This window comes from Triticum aestivum, chromosome 7B (assembly GCF_018294505.1).
Source record: "Triticum aestivum cultivar Chinese Spring chromosome 7B, IWGSC CS RefSeq v2.1, whole genome shotgun sequence".
Lineage (NCBI taxonomy): Eukaryota > Viridiplantae > Streptophyta > Magnoliopsida > Poales > Poaceae > Triticum > Triticum aestivum.
The window spans coordinates 569,599,819-569,619,204 of NC_057813.1; the positions used below are offsets into that span (position 1 = coordinate 569,599,819).

Genomic DNA, 19,386 nt, shown 5'->3' on the forward strand with positions numbered 1-19,386 from the left:
AGTTACAAAATCATTTAGGTTACAACGGATTTAATCTATTCTTTCGGATAATGATCGAGTTGTTTCCACTAAAAAAAGATTGAGTCGATTGATACCTGACAAATTGACCATGAATATTTTCCATGTCAACAAGGAAAATGAACAGCAGCCCATTGTTCTAAAAAGTCCAATACCTACACCTGATGCATCAGAATCATATATTTTAGGATCCACACTGACGCTATTGGTGACCCTAAACATTTTATTTAGATGTGCATCATTGCGCAAAAAAGAAGATATGCACATCATTATGGGTTATCATCGGCGCAGCAAAGCGCACGTATGCTTGTAGTATATATAGACAACAACCAAAATTGGGCTAAGATTGAAAAGTATTCAATAATTCAGCCCATAAGCTGCAGCAGCCCACCCCTTCCTCCAACGTGGCCTAGTGGCCGAAAACGTTCCATCAATCAACAAAAGAAAAGGAAGAAAGCCCAAACAATTTTTTATTTGCATCGCCCCATTTCAGCCGCTGCCCATCGCAAAGATCAGAACGGCCGCGTCCCGCCACAATCCCCAATTCAAAAAACCGTCGATCTAAAGTCTAAACCAACGACAACAAGCAATGAGTTGAGAAAGCTCAAGTATGGACCAGCCCTTGCCTCAGCTCCTCCCGGTCCTCCGATGCACCCCGCTCCAAGCCTCCAGCAACCAGTGCGCCTCGTCTTTTCAGACCGGTAGGCGCCAGTCCGCAAGCTGAAAAACAGCGAGTGAGCAATGGTATGTTACAATTTGAATTGAATCCCCTATATTTTGTAGCTATTATGATTCTCCAGTAAGTCGGCCACAGTAAATTGCGATTCTCTTAGTAGCAACTATCATTTACAAACAAGATATAACAAGCTGAGAAACAAGATGGGGGAATTAAGGATGACGATATCATCACTCATTTATAAACCCTAGACTCATTTCTAGAAAAAAAATCACACATTTATAAAAAAATACTGAAGTATGGGAAAGTTGTCATCCAAGGAATGGCACATGGAGGGCGCGCCACCCTGGAGCAAGTGAAAGATGATCCAAGAAAGCGGAGGAGATCCATATGGTTTTCATCCCCATGAGCTGATTTATGCTCGCCGGTCCTGTATTTGGCTTTTCCTGTACTAGTTTCTTGTGCTGGAAGCTTATCGCATTGAAAACTCTATATTGTACTCCCTCTATTCCAAAATAGATGACCCAACTTTGTACTAACTTTAGTACAAAGTTAGTACAAAGTTGAATCTATTTAGGAACGGAGGGAGTAATGCTTTTAGTGTTGTGTTGAATCTGGGTTTAGACCAGAAGATCTGTTTGAACTGCTGGTTTCATTTTAATAAAATGGAACCGGGGGGACTTAGTACTCTACAATGTTATTGCATTTCAGGAAGTTGTGAGGATACGATCAATTTTATACTCTTCATTCAGAATCCTGATTGATTGTATGGTCTTTTAATTAAATCTATTAAGTTACTCCCTCCGTCCCAAAATAAGTGTCTCAACTTTGTACTATCTTTAGTACAAATTTGTACTAAGCTCAAGACACTTATTTTAGGACGGAGGGAGTATATGTCAAAAACTATGCATCATACTCCCTTCATTCTTAAATATAAGCCTTTTAGACATTTCAAATGGACTATAACATACGGATGTATATAGACATATTTTAGAGTGTAGATTCACTCATTTTGCTTATGTAGTCATTTGGGACGGAGGGAGTATATTGTTACAAAGATATAACCCAATCTGGAAACCCTGGGCACGCCCCTGAACCTAAAGAGCTCGCTCCTCTCTTGTTCAGGATCAAGACAGACCCCTGACCTAGACTGCGCATCCTTCTTTTCCACACTCTCCAAACAGCAGCTATAAGAGCGGGGAGCGAACTTTACCGGAAAATGTCGCCGGATCTGTCGAGGACTGACTGATCTAAGCTGGTCTTGAACCGATTCAAGATGGTGGACCGGCCAAGGTAGGCCGGACCTAAAAGTTGGGGGGAGATGATGGCCGCCGTGCCGCTAGACCTAGAAGTTGGGGCGAGACGATGGCCGCCTCGGGTTGGGGGGAAACTGAATTTTTGGGGGAGAACAGAGAAGAACGAGGGGTTGCAGTTCTACAGTAACACTATATACTACTTCCTCCATTCAGAATTACTTGTCATAAAAATGGATGTATCTACAACTAAAATACATCTAGATACATTCATTTCTTCAACGAGTAATTCTGAACGGAGGGAGTAGTATATCGTTTCTGAAGCTATATGGTGCAGGGGCATTTTGGGGAAGCGGGGAAATAAGAGGGAGTGAAAAATATAATTCATCTTTTCGACCACAAAAATGCAGCAAATATCCAAATACTTTATGCAAATTCGGCTTTGGGCACTACTTGATGCAAATTCAAAACCATGCTATGATCGGCTTATTGGTTCCCCCCATTTCTATTCCCAAGTGAAAGTTATATACATATATGTACACCCTCTAACCACTGGCTAAAACCTCGAGTTCGTTCAAACTACCATGCTCGTGTGTATATCATCATGGCCACCACAGCTCTGCCACCGAGGAAGTGGTGAGCTTCCGCAAGTCGCCGGCAATGGCGAAGCACCGGACGGCTGTTATGAACAAGGGGACCCTGCCTCGCTGTTCTTGGACGTCTGAGGTGAAGAGGTGGTGCCCTCTTCAGGTTCAGTTCTGTCTTTCAACGTCGACTCGGACGGCTCCGTCGGGGTTTTCAGTGAGAGCGAGCTGCCACTGCCGGCCTTCTGCTGCTCCTCCAGTATCCTCTGCAAATATTTCGCGTGTTCTTCTATGCGTAGCTGCAGCTGCCTTTGCACCTGGCCAAGATTAAGCTCACGGATTGTCAGAAAATCGACAGTCTACAGATAGTTTTCTAAGATCAACTTCAGACATATGTCTGAATTCTGACACATATGACAGCAGTGAACTGCATTTCAGATTTTCAGACTACCTCTAGCTGTTCATGGAGCTGTTTCTGAACCTCCATTTGCATCCGTAGAGCTTCTGCCAAGTTCCTAACAAAAGGAGAAAGGAAGAGATGTAAACTTCTAAGGTCATGGTGTTTGCTAAGCATGCACTCTGGTGTAATAATTCAGAGAGCTTACTTGTTTTTGAACGGATCACTTCCGCTGCTACCCGGTTGTACTTTCTTAACGTCCGAGGAAGCCTTCTTTTCTGCAGACAACAGTATGCATCAAAATTCAGAATCGCAAAAGGCGCTGATACCGATCACTTGTGAACAATATTCATCTTCTGTAGTTTGTTTACCTTCTTTGATCTCTGGGATATACTTTGCGTGCCGGTACTTCTGTTCAACAAAGACAGGCAAACTATGAGTAACAATGAAAAGAAGAGATGTTTGATTCCATTTTCAGTGTAGTGGGGAAACAGCCCTGAAGTAGTACCTGCAAATGACTCTTTACATGGTAAATGGTGAGGCCTTCCACTTTCATAAGCTTCAGAACGCCCTTGGGAGTTGCTTCTGTAATAAGAGATGTTGAAGTGAACTATTTAGAGTGGAAAACAGAAAACTAAAAATACATTTGGGAAATGAAAGCAGAACAGCCATCTTACTGTCAGGTCCTTCGAGCTTGTTCACGGCCTCTACAAAACGCTCGTGGAGCTCCAGTGTCCACCTCAATCTTGACTTGTTAGCTGCTGCAGATCCAGAAGATGACCGCGATGAGCTAAGCGGCAATTTAGCCGGAGATCCTGGATTCTGCAGGCTCTGGTTGTAGCAGGATGACACTGGAAGCGGCGACATTTGAGGCGGCGGCGTGTCGTATATGTCCTGAACAACATATGAGATGAAGAAGAACACCAAGAGTGAGTTTCAGACATGCTGCAAAAGTTCAGTGGAGAGCTTTTTACCCTCAAACTGCAACAAACAAAAATGCACCAAATGGCAATGGACTCACATCTAATTGGGGGCTCTCCTCATTATCGGTGATGGCGATCCCTAGCTGCTCAGACAAGAACTGGAACTCCATCTGCTCGGCCTCGGCGAAAGCAAACGCTTGGTTTTCACCATGGAAGCTGCCATCAGAAGCATCTCCAGCAGAAAGATTGAGGAAGTCCTTTATGTCATCTGTCTGTTCAGCTTCGTCATGAACATTGCCTGTGTCACCACTGAGCTGCAGGGAGGAGGTTGATGACTGCCCTGGGAGAACCTGCTGCTCATACTTAGGAGGGTGAGGCAGGAAAGGCAGAGCACCCATTCGCCGACATGGCGCCGAGTTCGTCGAAGATGACGAGAATAAACTTGTGCAGAACGTTGAAGAGTTTGAGGCCATGGGCTCTGAAAAATTGGGGTGCGAGACATGAGACAATGGACTTTCAGGATCAGGCTCCGGGCTCCTTCTCTGAAGGTTAAATGGTAGGCTGCTTCTTCCCAGGCTCGACGTTCGGATCAGCTCGGTCTTGATGTCTGATGACTGACTGGTGGATGACAGATTGTCATCCAACAGCCCAAGGTGGTCCAATTTAGCATCCAGCAGCTTATGAACTGAGGACTGTGTGGATCCACAGGCATAAGAATGCGCGGTTTTGTCCGGCGCAGCGATCGGCTTCACGGCAACAACACCATGGGAGCTCATGCTGCTTCAGTTGATTAGTGAGTGACTTGATCATACACTGTTGAAAACACAAAAACTGATGCCTGTTAATACTTACCCAACAAACAGTTCATTCAGAGTATAAATGCAATTCAGAAAATGCATATACTGAAGCTTCTCGCAAGGAAATTTGTGTACATGCAGAAGAAGCTTGTTTATGACCACAGAAAACATTTTATGCTTGAGCTACCATTAATTTACACAATGTCATGACTTCTGGCAAAGTAATATAACGTGTGATGTGGCAACAGGATTAGATCTGAATGAGTAGTGGTGATTAGCACCGCTACTGCACACAGCACCCTCTGCACAGGTGCCAAATTCAGAGCATCAGAGATCAAGAGAAAGAAAAAGAAACACAATAGCAGGCAGTTCGCCATGATTTAAAGACAAATTGCACAGCTCGTGAGAAATCCTGTCAACGCACAGGAAATGAGAGAGAATAAACAAGAATGAAAATCTGAAAGAGGACAAAGAGGCACATCGACCGGAAATGGGAAAAACAAAAGACAAACCAAATCAGGAAGCGAGAGCTTTATCTCCCCTTTCAAATCACATATTCCAGCACTAACCAACAGAAAAGTTCAACTGAAAAACCATTAGAAGAATGGTTAAATCTCGCCAGAACAACACAAAGAACCATGGCTCCTACTGTATGGAGCCGGGGAACCAAGGAGATAAAATGAATGACAGATCTCTGTAACATCGAGCAGCCTCACCTGGAAAACGGAACCAAAGAAGAAGATGGGCAGTACGGCGAGGAGATTCAGAATCTGCGAGATGGGTTGTACGGCTAATCTGGATGCTAATCTGCCTATCTCTAACTCTCTTCTCCTCTCTTCTCTTATCCAACAGCAGCTCCCCCCTCCCTAGAGAGAGAGAGAGACAGAGAGAGAGAGTCAGAGAGGCCTAAGAAAAAGTCCTATCTCTCTCTCCCTGCAAATCATTGGTGCTTGGTGACTATACTGCACCTTTTCTTGTACTACTCCAACTCTATTCTGGTTGGCTGCTTTGCTTCGGTCTCTCAGATGCCCTGTTTAAATTTCCAGATTGCCTATTAACCGTGTAGCCTTCCTTGTCCTATTTTTGTACTATAATCTGGATGTTAAAAACGTCTTACGTTTTGTTACGGAGGGAGTAAAATACACCCCTTCTCAGTGCACCTTTTTTTAGCCTTGGGAAGTTGGGAGAGGGGCTGCATCAGAGGTCAGTTCTTACCACAAAACGCCAGCAACCATTTCTAGTATTCTTCTTCCGGGTGGTGTAAACCAGGCCATTTTTGGCTGGGATTTGGTGTGTGTCAATGTGACCATGCCTGTCGAATGCTACTATTTTCCAATGATCGTATGTGTTGCTACCATGAAATAATGTTCGGCAACAAACTTGTTATAAAACATCGGTAACTGATGAGTGCAACCAATTATATAGTAGAAAAATGAGAGGTTCTTAAGAGTAAAAGGCATCGCATATTGTCAAGAGTAAGATGGATGGAGCAAGCGACCATGACTTCAAATTAAACTAGTCCTGGTAGTGTGTCTGACATAAGCATAAGGCTAATCAACCAATGACAATAGAAAAAAGTGTGAGATGCATGGAATCTGGGGCAACCTCTGATGCAATCGAGGGGCCAAGCGACATTGGCCACCGAGGAATCGGATTACATTATCAAAACAAACACAATGCGTGCTCCGGAAGAATCATGGTTAGCAGCTCAGCCCGGTGGGGCCCGACTGTCATGCCTAATAAATGATGGAACAAGGAGGGTGGTGTGCGAGTGCAGGCCTGGCCTGAAAAGGATGGCGATTTTGTTTAGTTTCATTCAGTGGTTAGTGCGACACATCTTGGAAAATAGAGTGGATAAGCGGGGCCAATCGGTGTTAGTTAAGGAGTAGTAGAATAAGTGGCAAGTGGCAACTAGGTTTGTGTAGGCCTAGGATGATCCCGAGGTGCTTGGTGATGGAAGCAAAGCGGACAAATTAAGCTAAACATGTAGTCACAAATCCCATCATTTTGTCCGTATGAGAAAATAGGAATGCTAATTGATCTTATAATTAGTAACTGCAGCTTGTGTGAGCTCAGCCGTGATTGTGACTCTGTGAGTGTTGTCTTCTTTTCTTCTTCCTTTTCTTCTTTCAGTCGTGCTATACACACGACATAAACAAACGATTGACGCACGATGAATGAAATCTGGCCGGACATGCGTCTGATGGAAAGAGCACCGGCCGCTGGATTTTCTGTCGTGCATACGTCGGGCACAAGGATCGTGCATGGAGCAGTTTCGTTTTTCTTTTTGGTCTGTGAGTGTGATCTTGTTGGATCAATAATTGTCATGTGGTCAAGTGGCCACTCAAAACAAACAGAGAGGGGCTAACTAGTTACTCCTTAGTCCTTAAAATGTAAGATGTTTTTTGACACTATATTTAGTTTCAAAAAACGTTTAACATTATGAGACGGAGGAAGTATTACTTTTTATATATATATAAATAAAATAGAGCTAATTTTGTTGGGTACGCCCTGAGATCTTCGTGTGGTCTGCCTCTAGACTCCAGGAGAAACTGGTTTTGATTCTAACTTCTTCATTTTTCAAATTTTAGATCCCATCTTAGAGACCAACTCGTTAACAACACTGCTTGCAGATGACCACAGATCCAAGTTTACAGACGACACACTCTAATCTACTTATAATCACTATCGATGGTGGTGTGGGTGCTCCAATCATCGCCCCATTTTGTTGTCTGCACTATACAGTGCACCCACTTGCAAGAGCAGAAAATACGAGAAAGCAGCTGCACGTATGGTGTCCTAGGCAACCACTTCATTAATTTAGCGGCCACTCGTCCTTGTAACCACAGCTAGGATTGGCCGATGCAGATCCACAAACGACAAGAGGTTGTAGTAAATTTACGTCATTGCCCCTTCTATTTAATCAAAAGAAAGACTAAGCTGGGTTTTCTTTTCTTTTGGATTGTGGCGGACCTAGAACGAATACGACCTATAGCCCTCGTAAACCTTGCATATATAACTGTTCATGTTTCTTTTAGTAGGGTGTTTGTGTTAAGTTGGAGTATACTAAGGTTGTTGTCCAGGGATGTACTCCTTTTGTCCCGAATTATTTGGTTTAGATTTGTCTATGTACGGGTGTACGTAGATGAGTTTTAGGGTCTGTTTGGTTGGAGACTAGTGTGGCCAAGCCAAAGTGTGGCTAGCCACACAAGTATGACAAGCCACATAAGTGTGGCTAAGAAATTGAGGGGTTGTTTGGTTCTCATCCACAATTTGCCAAGCCAAAATTTGGTAGCCACAGTTTGCCAAGCATGTGTTTGGTTTTTGCCACATTTTGACTTGCCACACTTTATTGCCCCTATGGCCCACTTGTCAAAGAAACAATTTTTTTTGTCAACTTTTGCCAAAGTTTGGCATTCAGTTGGCAAAAAAAGTGTCTCTTTAACAAGTGGGCCATAGGGGCAACAAAGTGTGGCAAAACCAAACACATGCTTGGCAAATTGTGGCTGTTAAATTTTGGCTTGGCAAATTGTGGATGTGAACGAAACAGCCCCTTAGTGTTAGTATGTAAGCACATTTAAAGCAAGCAGTAGGTAATAAAAAAAATACAGTGCAAAAATGGCACATGAATCTTCTCGAGCCCTGCAAGCACGCTCTTTTGTGCACTCTCTGCCAGTGTACTAGCACTGCTGTACCGGTGAACTAGCCTGCCTAGCTCATGGCTCTAGGCTGTGTCGTCGTGCGTGCAGTGAAAAAAAAGGCGTACGACTTTCTACTTGAGATGCCCCGCGGCTCGATCGTTTGGGTGGAAGAAATCCATCTCGGATAGAACGCTGCTACACAGACGACAAACGGCGGACGATTTGCAGACGATGTAGCACATCAAGCCGCTCATGTGTAAAGCAAAACTAAACAACACCGTTCGATCCAACATCGTCCAGTGTTCGGCCGGAGTACTGTCGTCTGTATAGTAGTTTCGTCTCGGATATGTTGGAAAGGGACAAGAAGATGCGCGCGCGCGCATTCCTTTTTCCGCTGCCGCTGCGTGCGATGACGTTTGATCCGTCCCTTTTGTTTCGACTATTCTGCTCGGCTTGCCTTTCCTTTGAAAAGGCTAGGCATCGCCATCGGCACAGTAGCTGCAACTTGCTTACAATAAGCATGATCTTTCCTTCGTCATATTAATTTCTCTTAATGTTCACTTGCTCACTGTATGATATTTTACACTGATTCTACGGGTTTTTTTTAATATGGAAAACCACAAGGACATATCTCCACCCAAGGTGCGATTTCGTTTTTCATAATTTTTCAGAGCACGCAAGACGTGGTTTCTTGCTACTAGAGTATGTTTCACAAGAGGAGATCGATCATATTAGAGCATCTACAATCGGACCTCTCAAACCCGCCTCATACGTCCGAGTGGGCAGGCCAGTCACTGTCCGGTTACGATTTTTTGACCCAGACGGACTCCTCAAACAGCCCACAAACGCCCGGGGTGACCGGCACGCCCCATATCTAGTCTAAATATGAGGCGGATATGAAGGCGCCCGGATGCGCCCGGACAATCCCGCCACGTCGGACCCGGCCCATGCTGGCCCACCCGACCCTACTTATATTCATCTCATCCTCTCGCCGGACCAAACCCTAGCCACTTCGTTCCACTCCACTCAACTTCCCTCCGCTACTCGAGCTCACCGCCGGTGTTTTGCGACCTTCTCCACCATTGCAGACAACGGATCGGACTCCGACCAGTCCGGATCCGTCGACTGGGGCGTCGTCCCGTGTGGGTTGGAGGAGGCAATGACACTCCGCCACTCCCGGGAGGACTACGCCCGGCCGACGCCATAGCATCGGCTCACTGGGCGCTCGGGTCCTCTGGTGCTGGATCCTCGCGGTCCCGGCCGGAACACCTCTCCTTTCCCATCACTGGTGAGACGGAGTATGAGTCCCACCGGGTACAGGAAGCCCGTCGTGGGAAGGACATGTTAAGGGTCGCTGAGGCCCGTATCGCGGCATAAATGGTGGCGGCAGAGGCGGCTGATGCGGCCGCAGAGGAGCAAGCCATCTGCATCCGCACTGTGAAGAAATGGCAGCGGAGGAATAGGCGCGCCCTCGCCCATGAGCAGAATCGGGCGGTCTATGCCATGGTCGGACTGCCATCGAAGGAGGACAGCTCCGGCGAGGAGCAGATCCGGCTCGATCCGTACTGCATCGTCGGCAGGTACTTTCGTGAGAAGGACGGCAAGGGCGCTGGAAAGGGTAAGGGCAGCCGTGGATGAACTCCATCATAGCTAAACATGCCAAATTTTGATAGTTCGAAGGCATGTTTAGTGTTGTGTGATGGAGCAGCCGAACGATGCATGTGCGTCGACGTAGTTGCATGAGTTTGTACAGATTTGAGACATGGTAATTAAGATACCGGACGTGGATTACATTTTTTTGAGAAGTGTCCGGTCAGTGCCCGCGGACGCGCCCGGCGGGACTGGATTTACCAAGTCCGGCTGTAGATGCTCTTAACTTCCCATAGAGTATGCAGAGAAACGACTTGCCAGCACCGTGGTACAACAACTCGGACTTTTTCACTGTTTTGACCCATGTGGCGAAGTTTAGCATGATTTGACCTGCTTTTGAAACTTTTTTTTGGATCTGACCCAAACCGAGACGCCAACATCCGCGGCGTTCTACTTGCACTGAAAACGCCACGGTCCATGGCGTTTAGGTCTGGCCCACCTCCCTGGACCGCCAAGTTGACCGTCCGACGTGGCAATTGTTTACCCCGACCCTAGACGCCGGGAACCTTGACGTCTACCCACCTAAGAGATATGTGGTCACGGGGAAAGTGTGTGGGGCCCACCCCACACACTCTCCCTAACCCCAGTCTTCCATCTCGAGAAAGAAGAACAAAGAAGAGCTCCCCCCTCTCTCTCCCACCTCAAGGCTAACTAAAATCCCGCTCCAAATTTGATTTTCCTCCGTGGATCTTTCTCTCCTTTGTTGTTTGAGGTAATCTCCCCCGGATCCCTAAATTTTGTTGGTAATTTATTGTTATTTTAGTGCCATTATGTAACCCTAGGTGGCACCTTAGTTTCTAGATTTATTCAAATCCTTTGGTATTGGATGGCTTTTAATTAATATGTTGGTGTGGTAGTAGTAATGGGATATGCATTTTGTGGGTACAAATGATGGATTTGATAAATATGATGGTTAGGGTTAGGTTATGTGTTAAGTAAATGACATGATTTATTTAGTACATAAGTTTTAATTTTTTTTGATACAACTCATTAGGAATATATAGTTGTCATTGCTTCATTAGAGTTGCATAGTTTTTGCAACTATGCATTATAATTGTCATTTATTTATCTTGTTTGTTGTCCCTTTTAGATGGATGATAGACTTGTTAATGTTCATTATTTGGACAACGAGGAAGTGGTATTCGACAAAAGTCCTAGTTATGATGAGGTTATTATTAAAGTAAGAGATAAGTTGAATTGGATGGACCCCAATGATAAAGTTGAATTAATAGGAAGGTATGATGTTGGGGTGGGAACAAAATCTCGACTGAAGAATATGCCTATCATCTCCGAGTTGCATTGGGGGATATACAAGGGTAAAGTTGCGGCCTCGGAAGACATGTCACTTGAATTGTTTGCTACGAAGGGGCGAGGTCCGCGGCTTGATATTGACTTGAACTGCCAAGTGTCCTCCCCGTGTCATGCTATGAGCCCTAGTACAAGTGTGGCTCGTGTTGTGGATAGTGCTGAGGTCTATGCCTCCAATTCTTCTAGCCAACCGCCACCGCCAAGAAAATGAAGTTGTTGGGCATGCTCTTGAAAAATTTAATGAACAATATGTTGATGGTCATGGTGATGTCCAATGTGGTCATGGTGATTATGATGATGACAGGTGTCGGTGTCAAAACCGGCGGATCTCGGGTAGGGGGTCCCGAACTGTGCGTCTAAGGCTAATGGTAATAGGAGGCTGGGGACACGATGTTTACCCAGGTTCGGACCCTCTCGATGGAGGTAATACCCTACTTCCTGCTTGATTGATCTTGATGATATGAGTATTACAAGAGTTGATCTACCACGAGATCAAAGAGGCTAAACCCTAGAAGCTAGCCTATGGTATGATTGTTGTTGTGTCCTACGGACTAAACCCTTCGGTTTATATAGACACCGGAGGGGGCTAGGGTTACACAGAGTCAGTTTACAGAGAAGGAGATCTACATCCGAATCACCAAGCTTGCCTTGCACGCCAAGGAGAGTCCAATCCGGACACGGGACGAAGTCTTCAATCTTGCATCTTCATAGTCCAACAGTCCAGCCAAAAGCATATAGTCCGGCTGTCCGGATACCCCCTTATCCAGGACTCCCTCAGTAGCCCCTGAACTAGGCTTCATTGACGATGAGTCCGGCGCGTAGATTGTCTTCGGCATTGCGAGGTGGGTTCCATATCCGAATACTCCAAGATAAATTCCGAACACAAGGACCGTGTCCGGCTCTGCAAAATAAATTCCATATACCATCGTAGAGAGAATAATAATCCACGAATCTAATCCGCTGACAACTCTTCGAAAAGTGACATCACGCCCCGGTCCGGTCTTTATTTGAACCGTTTTCTACAACCTGCTTCTGCACATAACGCGAGGCGGTTTCCTTGGCCCGTCTTGTCAAAGCAGAGATCGTGTCCCCTTAATGCGGGATTCTCTTCAATACGGGCATGGGTAACCCAACCATACCACCAATTATGGTGAGTGGGGAACGAGCAGGTTCCATTAGGCAAGCGGGGAGGCATAAAGTTGCATCGCCGCTATAAAGTTGAAAGGCCTCTTCCTTTATACCCACGCCTTCTTTGCCTTCTGCTCGCCCCTTTCCCTTCGCCTGAGCCCTAGCGCCCAAGGATTCATATTCCCCACCAACAAAGGTCCTCTGAAAATGTCCGGATCCGGAGCAGGAGGCAAGTGGATGGCCTCCTCCGTCCAGGAGAAGGATATTAAAAAGCTGTGGGTGGCCGGGTATCTGGCCAAGAAAATCGGCCATCGTCTTCCAACGGCGGGACAGATCATCCCTACTCCGGAGCCCCATGAGAGGGTCGTTTTCCTCCCCCATTTCGTCCGCGGGCTTGGGTTTCCCCTTCACCCTTTTGTTCGCGGCATCATGTATTACTACGGGATTGATTTTCACAATCTGTCCCCCAATTATTTCCTCAACATCTCGACGTTTATCGTCGTGTGCAAGGCCTTTCTCCGCATTTCGCCGCATTTCGGGCTATGGCTCGAGATCTTCAACGTGAAGCCCAAAGTGGTGAATGGCGAACATGCCGAGTGAGGAGGTGCCATGGTGAGCAGGATGCCCAAGGTCACATGGTCGACGGGTACTTTCAATGACTCCGTCAAGGAGTGGCAGCAACAATGTTTCTACATCACAGAGCAGCCGCGGCAAAAAGTGGGCCGCTGCTCCTGAGTTTCGATCTGGATCCCCTTTGCGGCTCACGTCTTGGCCCAAGAAGGGCGTGAACTGGTCGTCGTCTGACGAGATGTCAGTGATCCAGGCACGCGTCAGAGGTATGGAGGATAAGGCCATCAGGCTTGTTGACGTGGTCCAGGTGATGCTGGCCCGCTTGATCCTTCCCTGTCAGCACAGAAGCTGTGATTTGTGGGAGTATGACCCGGCCGAGCACCAGACCCTACAGGAGCTTTTCGGCTCCTCGCACAAGGACATCTGGAAGGTGCTCTTCAAGTCCGGCAAACCATAGCCGGACTCTGCCACAGACCGCGGGTACCAACTGTCCCACCCCGCCAGTCCGGTAAGTTGTCATTATGTCTTGGCTATCCGCATGTTTCATTGGTATGTCCCGAGGGAGATGTTTTTAACATGCCTTTCCATGATTGCCTCAGGGATGGACGAAGGAGGTGGAGCGGATTCATTGTCCGGCCCTGCTGCCGGAAGAACCGACGGGACCTCTTCTGACGAAGATGCTGGTACCAACGCCTTACGAGGCGTCGAAGAAAGAGGCCAACAAAAAGGCCAAGGAGACCAGGAGCGGTCTCCGTCATCGCGGTGCTTCAGACACGAAGTCCGAAGACTCCAGTGACCATCCCTCCTCCGGAGAGGACGAGGAGGAGGAAGAGGACGACGAGGAGGAAGAGGATGAGGAGGAAGAAGAGCTCGAGTCCCCTACGAGGGGGAGGAAGAAAAGGACAGCCTCCTCATCCTTAGAGGCAGATTCGCCTAAGAGGGGAAGAACATCCATCCCCGAGGCGTCCACCACGGCTACCGACAACAGCCCGGAGTGGGATACCAGGGCCCAGCCCCTGGTAAACTCGTAAGTGCATGAACTCCGAACATATTCATGCATCCAGAACTTACTAGAATGCAGTATTTTGATTCGCATCGTACTTTTTATAGTCCGGCGAGGTCTCCGGCCCAACAGGCCTCATCGAAGGACTCGTTGAGCTCCGATGCCTTGGAGAGTGAGACACCTCCCAGGGCCCCTTCCCCAAAGCCTGGCTGTGACACCGAGGTGTCGTCCAAAAAGGACCTGGGCCAGGGGGGGCGTACCTCGGGGGCCGGACGCGCGGGAGCGGCGGTTCCCATGAACGTCGACGGCGGGGGTGATCGTGGATTCGGCCCATAGCCGGACACAGTCCTGGAGACCCTTAAGGCTCCGGGATCAGGCAGGCAGCCCCTCTTGATCGGAGGGGGCGATCCTGCTCCACCTGCGACCTCCGTCCAACCAAAGGTGTCAGGCGGCCTATCGACAGCACTGGAGAGTGCATCCATCATTGATGAACATCGTGCCCTTATGGGCGTGGTGATAGAAAAGATTCAGGCCGCCGAGAGCGGATTGAATGAATCCTGCATCAGCCTTATAAAAGGCTTGGAGGTATGTGTAGAAGACTGTCATAGTATAGATAGTAGTGTCGTGGTTCTAAGTCTGACAGTAGAGTGGGGGGTAGGTATGGAGAGGCAAGGTCTTAGCTATGGAGAGGTTGTAAACACAAGAGATGTACGAGTTCAGGCCCTTCTCGGAGGAAGTAAAAGCCCTACGTCTCGGAGCCCGGAGGCGGTCGAGTGGATTATGTGTATATGAGTTACAGGATGCCGAACCCTTCTGCCTGTGAGGGGGGTGGCTTATATAGAGTGCGCCAGGACCCCAGCCAGCCCACGTAATGAAGGGTTTAAGGTGTATTTAGTCCGGGGCGTTACTGGTAACGTCCCACATAAAGTGTCTTAACTATCGTAAAGTCTACTTAACTACAGGCCGTTGCAGTGTAGAGTGCCTTTTGACCTCCTGGTAGTCGAGTGAGTCTTCATGGTCGAGTCCTTCAAGTCAGTCGAGTGAATCCCTCGTTGGTCGACTGGAAGGTGACCTCTTCTAAGGGTGTCCTTGGGCAGGGTACTTAGATCAGGTCTGTGACCCTACCCTAGGTACATGACTCCATCATTAGCCCCCGAATGGATTGAGGCTTTGAGTGACGGAGGAGTTGATGTTGTTTCCGATTAACCTTTGCACACTGGTCGTGCGTTGTTCTGAACCGGAGAATCTCTTCGTTGATAGTGAGCAACTTGTCTTCAGTCGACTCGATCCATTCTTTTCTTTCGTCGAGTGATCTTTCGGGCTTCGTCGATTTCCGAGCGACGGATCGCAGGAAATCCCGCGCCTGACAGACTGATCTACCGTTCGCGGATTCCGCGGGATGCGAAATTTGGGGAAACGCGCGAAGCGGAGCGGACCGCGGCGTTCGGATGGCATGGGACATAGACGCCTCGATCCCCGTGCCGCTTTCTTCGCCACGTATCCCGCCCGCGTAACAGTTCCAGGATATGATTAGATCTGCCGGGTCCACCTGTCATCCACTCGGAAGGGATCTTATAAATGCGCCCGGCGAGGGTTTTTTGAACAGTGCCTCAGCATTCTCTCTCTCTGCCTCCTTCGTCTCCGCCCAACGCGCTCGCTCTCGCCTCCGCACCACTTCTCCTCACGCGCCCCGCCGGAAGCCATGGTCAAGGAGAAGACGGCGGCGCTGGAGCGCGCGAAGAAGGCGTCGGCGACGGAGAAGGCGAAGGGGAGATCCACCAGCCGCGGTGGGTCTTCGTCCAGATCCCGCCTGCCGAAAGGCTGGGTCCAGGGAGATTGGATCCAGTCGACCATCACGGAGAAGGATCTCCTCGACATGGCCAACAAGGGCCTGATCCCCCATGGAGCTGCGAGGCTTCCGGGGAAAGAGTGGCAGCCCCAGCCGGAAGAGGGTGAGTGCGTGCTTCTGGCTACCCATGTCGACCGCGGATTCTCTTTGCCGCCGAGCATTTTCTTCCATGGTTTCTTGAACTTTTTTGGAGCGCAACTCCACCACTTCACCCCGAATTCTATCGCCTATCTTGCCGCGTTTGTGTCCATGTGCGAGAGTTTTCTGGGCTGTCGACCGCACTAGGGCTTGTTCAAGCACATATTCACATGTCGCTCTCAAACTGTGAAGAAGGCGAGTCCAGGCGACGAAAGAACCCGAGTGGTCCAAATGTGTGGAGGTCTGGGGATCCAGGTGAGAAACAATTGCACCTTCCCAGCCATGACATTTCCCGAGTCAGACAGAGGCTGGCAGTCGACCTGGTTCTACTGCCAGGATGAGTCGACACCGGGGCAGTCGAGTGGGCTCCCTCCATTTACCATGGACCGAGTGAACAAGCCCTCCTCTCTGAAGCTGATTCCGGAGGAGAAAGCTGACGTGAAGATGTTGATGGAGCGCGTAGTTCAGTAGGTTCGGGAGGGAGTGACGGGCATGGATCTCCTGGAAGTTTTCCTTAGGCGCCGAATCCAGCCTCTTCAGTTCCGGAGCCACTGCATGTGGTTGTACTGTGGGACTGAGGATGTGACTCGGGTCAATCCAGAAGCAGTCGACGATGCCACTCTGGAAAGGTGGATGGCCGCTGTTACTGGGAACAAGGACAACCCTCGCGGGGCCAGAAGGATTCCTCCACTCGACTGCCACAGTGATCCAAACAAGGCATGTCTGCCCCACTTCCCATTGTATTCTCATCATATTTTATTTCTGCTTTCTCTGTTGATCGGTCGATTGATCTTTGTCTTGTTGTCCCTCAGACCCTCACTGAACTGTACTCGATGCCCAACGGAGCGCAGGCTCCGACTAAGGAGGGAGAAGCGAGCGGGGGCGAGAGCCAGGAGGAGGAGTGGGACTCGGACGCCGCCGAGGCCGATGATGATGACGATGACGATGATGATGATGACGATGAGGACGGGGAAGAGGAGGAGGAGGAGGAGGTCGCACCACCGCGCTCGGAAAGGCGGTCGAAACTTGTCCATGACCCTGCGACTGAACGGGACGAGGGGGTCGCGACTGTTACTCAGTCGACCAAGCGCCCCCGGACCACCTCTCCGGCGCCGACTGAAAAGGCGCCGAAGCAGCCCAGGGCGGCCCCGTCGAAGCCGACCAAGCACCTGCCGAAGATGAAGGTGTCCATCCCCACCATATCAGGGTAATCATATTGCTTACGTCTTCTTGTTTTGTGTGAACTTTATCTCTGGTTGGCGCTGGAGTTAGTCGACTGACTCTTTGGAGTTGCAGTGCTGCTACTTCTGAGACCTCAGCCCGGGCTGACGACCATGCGATGGAGGACGCAGCAACCTCAAAACCTGGTATTATACTCTTAACACCGTTTCTAGTCGACTGACTCATGATCTCTAATTCTGATTCTTTTCTGTAGCTCCATCCAATGTTGTTATCACTCTCCCTGATGATGATGAAGACGAGGAACCACTAAAGCACAGAATGAGAAGGAAAGCGTCTGCCAGCAGGGTGCCCCAGGATGTGACGGTGCCTGAGACTCTGGTCGCGGAGGAGGAGAACACCACTCGACACACTATGTCCTTCGCAGATCCGCTGACGAGTGCTCCGCAGCCCTCCCTCTTCACGACGCACCACGTCCCAGAGGACCAAGCTGGTGCCGCGAAGGAGGCGATACGCCAGGCAGGGATCATGATGGAGCAGTTGAAGACCATCCGGGATGCGAGCCAGGCAGCTTACGACGCCAGTTCCGCCCTTCAAAGGAATGTTCAGGTCAGTCGACCACCACTTGTTCTGTTAGGATATGCTATCAAAAAACTTTTCTTTCCAGAATTTATAGTAGTCACTTTTTTTAGGTCGACTGGTCGACTCTGTCTTCAAATAGGATTAGTGGGGGCACGCTGAGTGCACCCACTGGGTGTAGTCCCCAAGGCTAAGGTCGACTGCTGGCAGTCGGCCTTAGGCTTTATAATTTCAGTCTCTCCGTGTTAGCGGGGGCAGTCGGCCTTAGGCTTTATAATTTCAGTCTTTCCATCATTCGACTAAGGCGACTGGATTTCACAAACCGGTCGACTGGTCGACTCTGTCTTCGACTGGTCGATTAGTGGGGGCACGCTGAGTGCACCCACTGGGTGTAGTCCCCGAGACGACGGTCGAATGCTCGTATTCGGCTGTAGTCTTAGAAACGCGTGATTTTTCCTTTTTCACTCGGAAGTGAATTATATTTGACATTTTAGTCGATTGGTTCTTCGTAGAACTCCTGTGATCTTGTGGCTCGCTACTCTGAGCTGGAAAACAAGCACATTCAGCTCGAGCTGAATTTGAAGCTGGTTCAGGAGAATCTAACGAAGGCAAAGGAGGAGACCGAAGGTATGTTTGGTGAGACCTTGACGACTGCTTTTTCCCTTTATTTGTTTCAAAATCTGATCTTGCTGTAACTTGCAGGTAAGGTGAGGGAGGCCGAACGGAAGAAGGACCTTGAACTAGCTGAGAAGATCAAGCTTGTTGACGAGAAGTTAGCTTCAGTCGCCAAGCTTGAGCAAGAAAATGCCAATCTGAAAGCTGCTCTTGGGAAGAAAAAAGATCTGGAGGCCTTCCTGAATGGTCTTGCCAAGAAGCTGTTTCTTATGCTTAAAGGTAAATCTCTATGCTCGGCGATCATTTCCAACCGTGGTTTTTCCATTCGACCATCGCCTTGACTCGGTGATCGTCCTTGCAGAATTTTGTCAAAACTTTGAAGAAGAAACTAGCCGGCTGGAACCAAACCTTGACCCCGTCAATTCTCCGATGGATGACGAAGTTGCCATGAATGTTTTCCGACTGGAGTCCCGTGTTGCAGCTGTCGTGAACTATCTTGCAAGGCTGAAGGTCGCCACATCTCGCATCGACTCGACGCTCTGGCCCGGGGAGACACTTTAGAACGACCTCGAGTCGCTGATGGCTCGCTTGAACACGATCCCTGGTCGAGTGCAGGAGTGGAAAAAGTCCTCGGCTCGGTGCGGTGCAGATGTTGCTCTGTGTCTGGCCCGAGTCCACTGCAAAGATGCGCGAGAGGACAAGCTGGCGGCCCTCCGGGTGGCCAACACCAAGAAACATGACTTCAGGTCTTTTATGGAAACTTTCCTTGCGGCTGCCACTCGAATCGCAGATGGAATTGATCTTGATGAGTTTGTTGCACCTTCCAGCCCTCCACAGGAGGGGTAAAAAACTTCTTCTAAACTCGATGCTTTAAATTTGCCTCGGTATGCCGAGTGGAGTTGTAACCGATAAACCTTAACGGGCTTAGCGCCTGAGCACTTTTGGTTCCTTTAGGTATCGATCCGAACTTGAATTTGGTGTTTGAATATGATTGCTTTTGGCTCGAAATGTCTTTTGCAGGTTCAAAGCGGGGCGCTTACTGCAATCGACTTATTCCTTAGTCCACTTAGGCGAGCGC

At 48.6% G+C, this 19,386-nt stretch overlaps 1 protein-coding gene across 1 annotated transcript; it reads right to left on the bottom strand.

Annotated features, from left to right (window-relative positions):
- Positions 1 to 2,310: 2,310 nt before the first annotated feature.
- LOC100873122 (protein PHOSPHATE STARVATION RESPONSE 3) lies at positions 2,311 to 5,666 on the bottom strand. The gene is made up of 8 exons (XM_044577795.1): positions 5,365 to 5,666; positions 3,950 to 4,664; positions 3,606 to 3,822; positions 3,437 to 3,513; positions 3,300 to 3,339; positions 3,137 to 3,206; positions 2,983 to 3,046; positions 2,311 to 2,848 (listed from the first exon to the last, which is right to left on the bottom strand). Exons 2-8 carry the CDS (start codon positions 4,625 to 4,627, stop codon positions 2,630 to 2,632), a joined length of 1,365 nt encoding a protein of 454 aa, XP_044433730.1. The 5' UTR covers positions 4,628 to 4,664; positions 5,365 to 5,666; the 3' UTR covers positions 2,311 to 2,629.
- Positions 5,667 to 19,386: the final 13,720 nt, after the last annotated feature.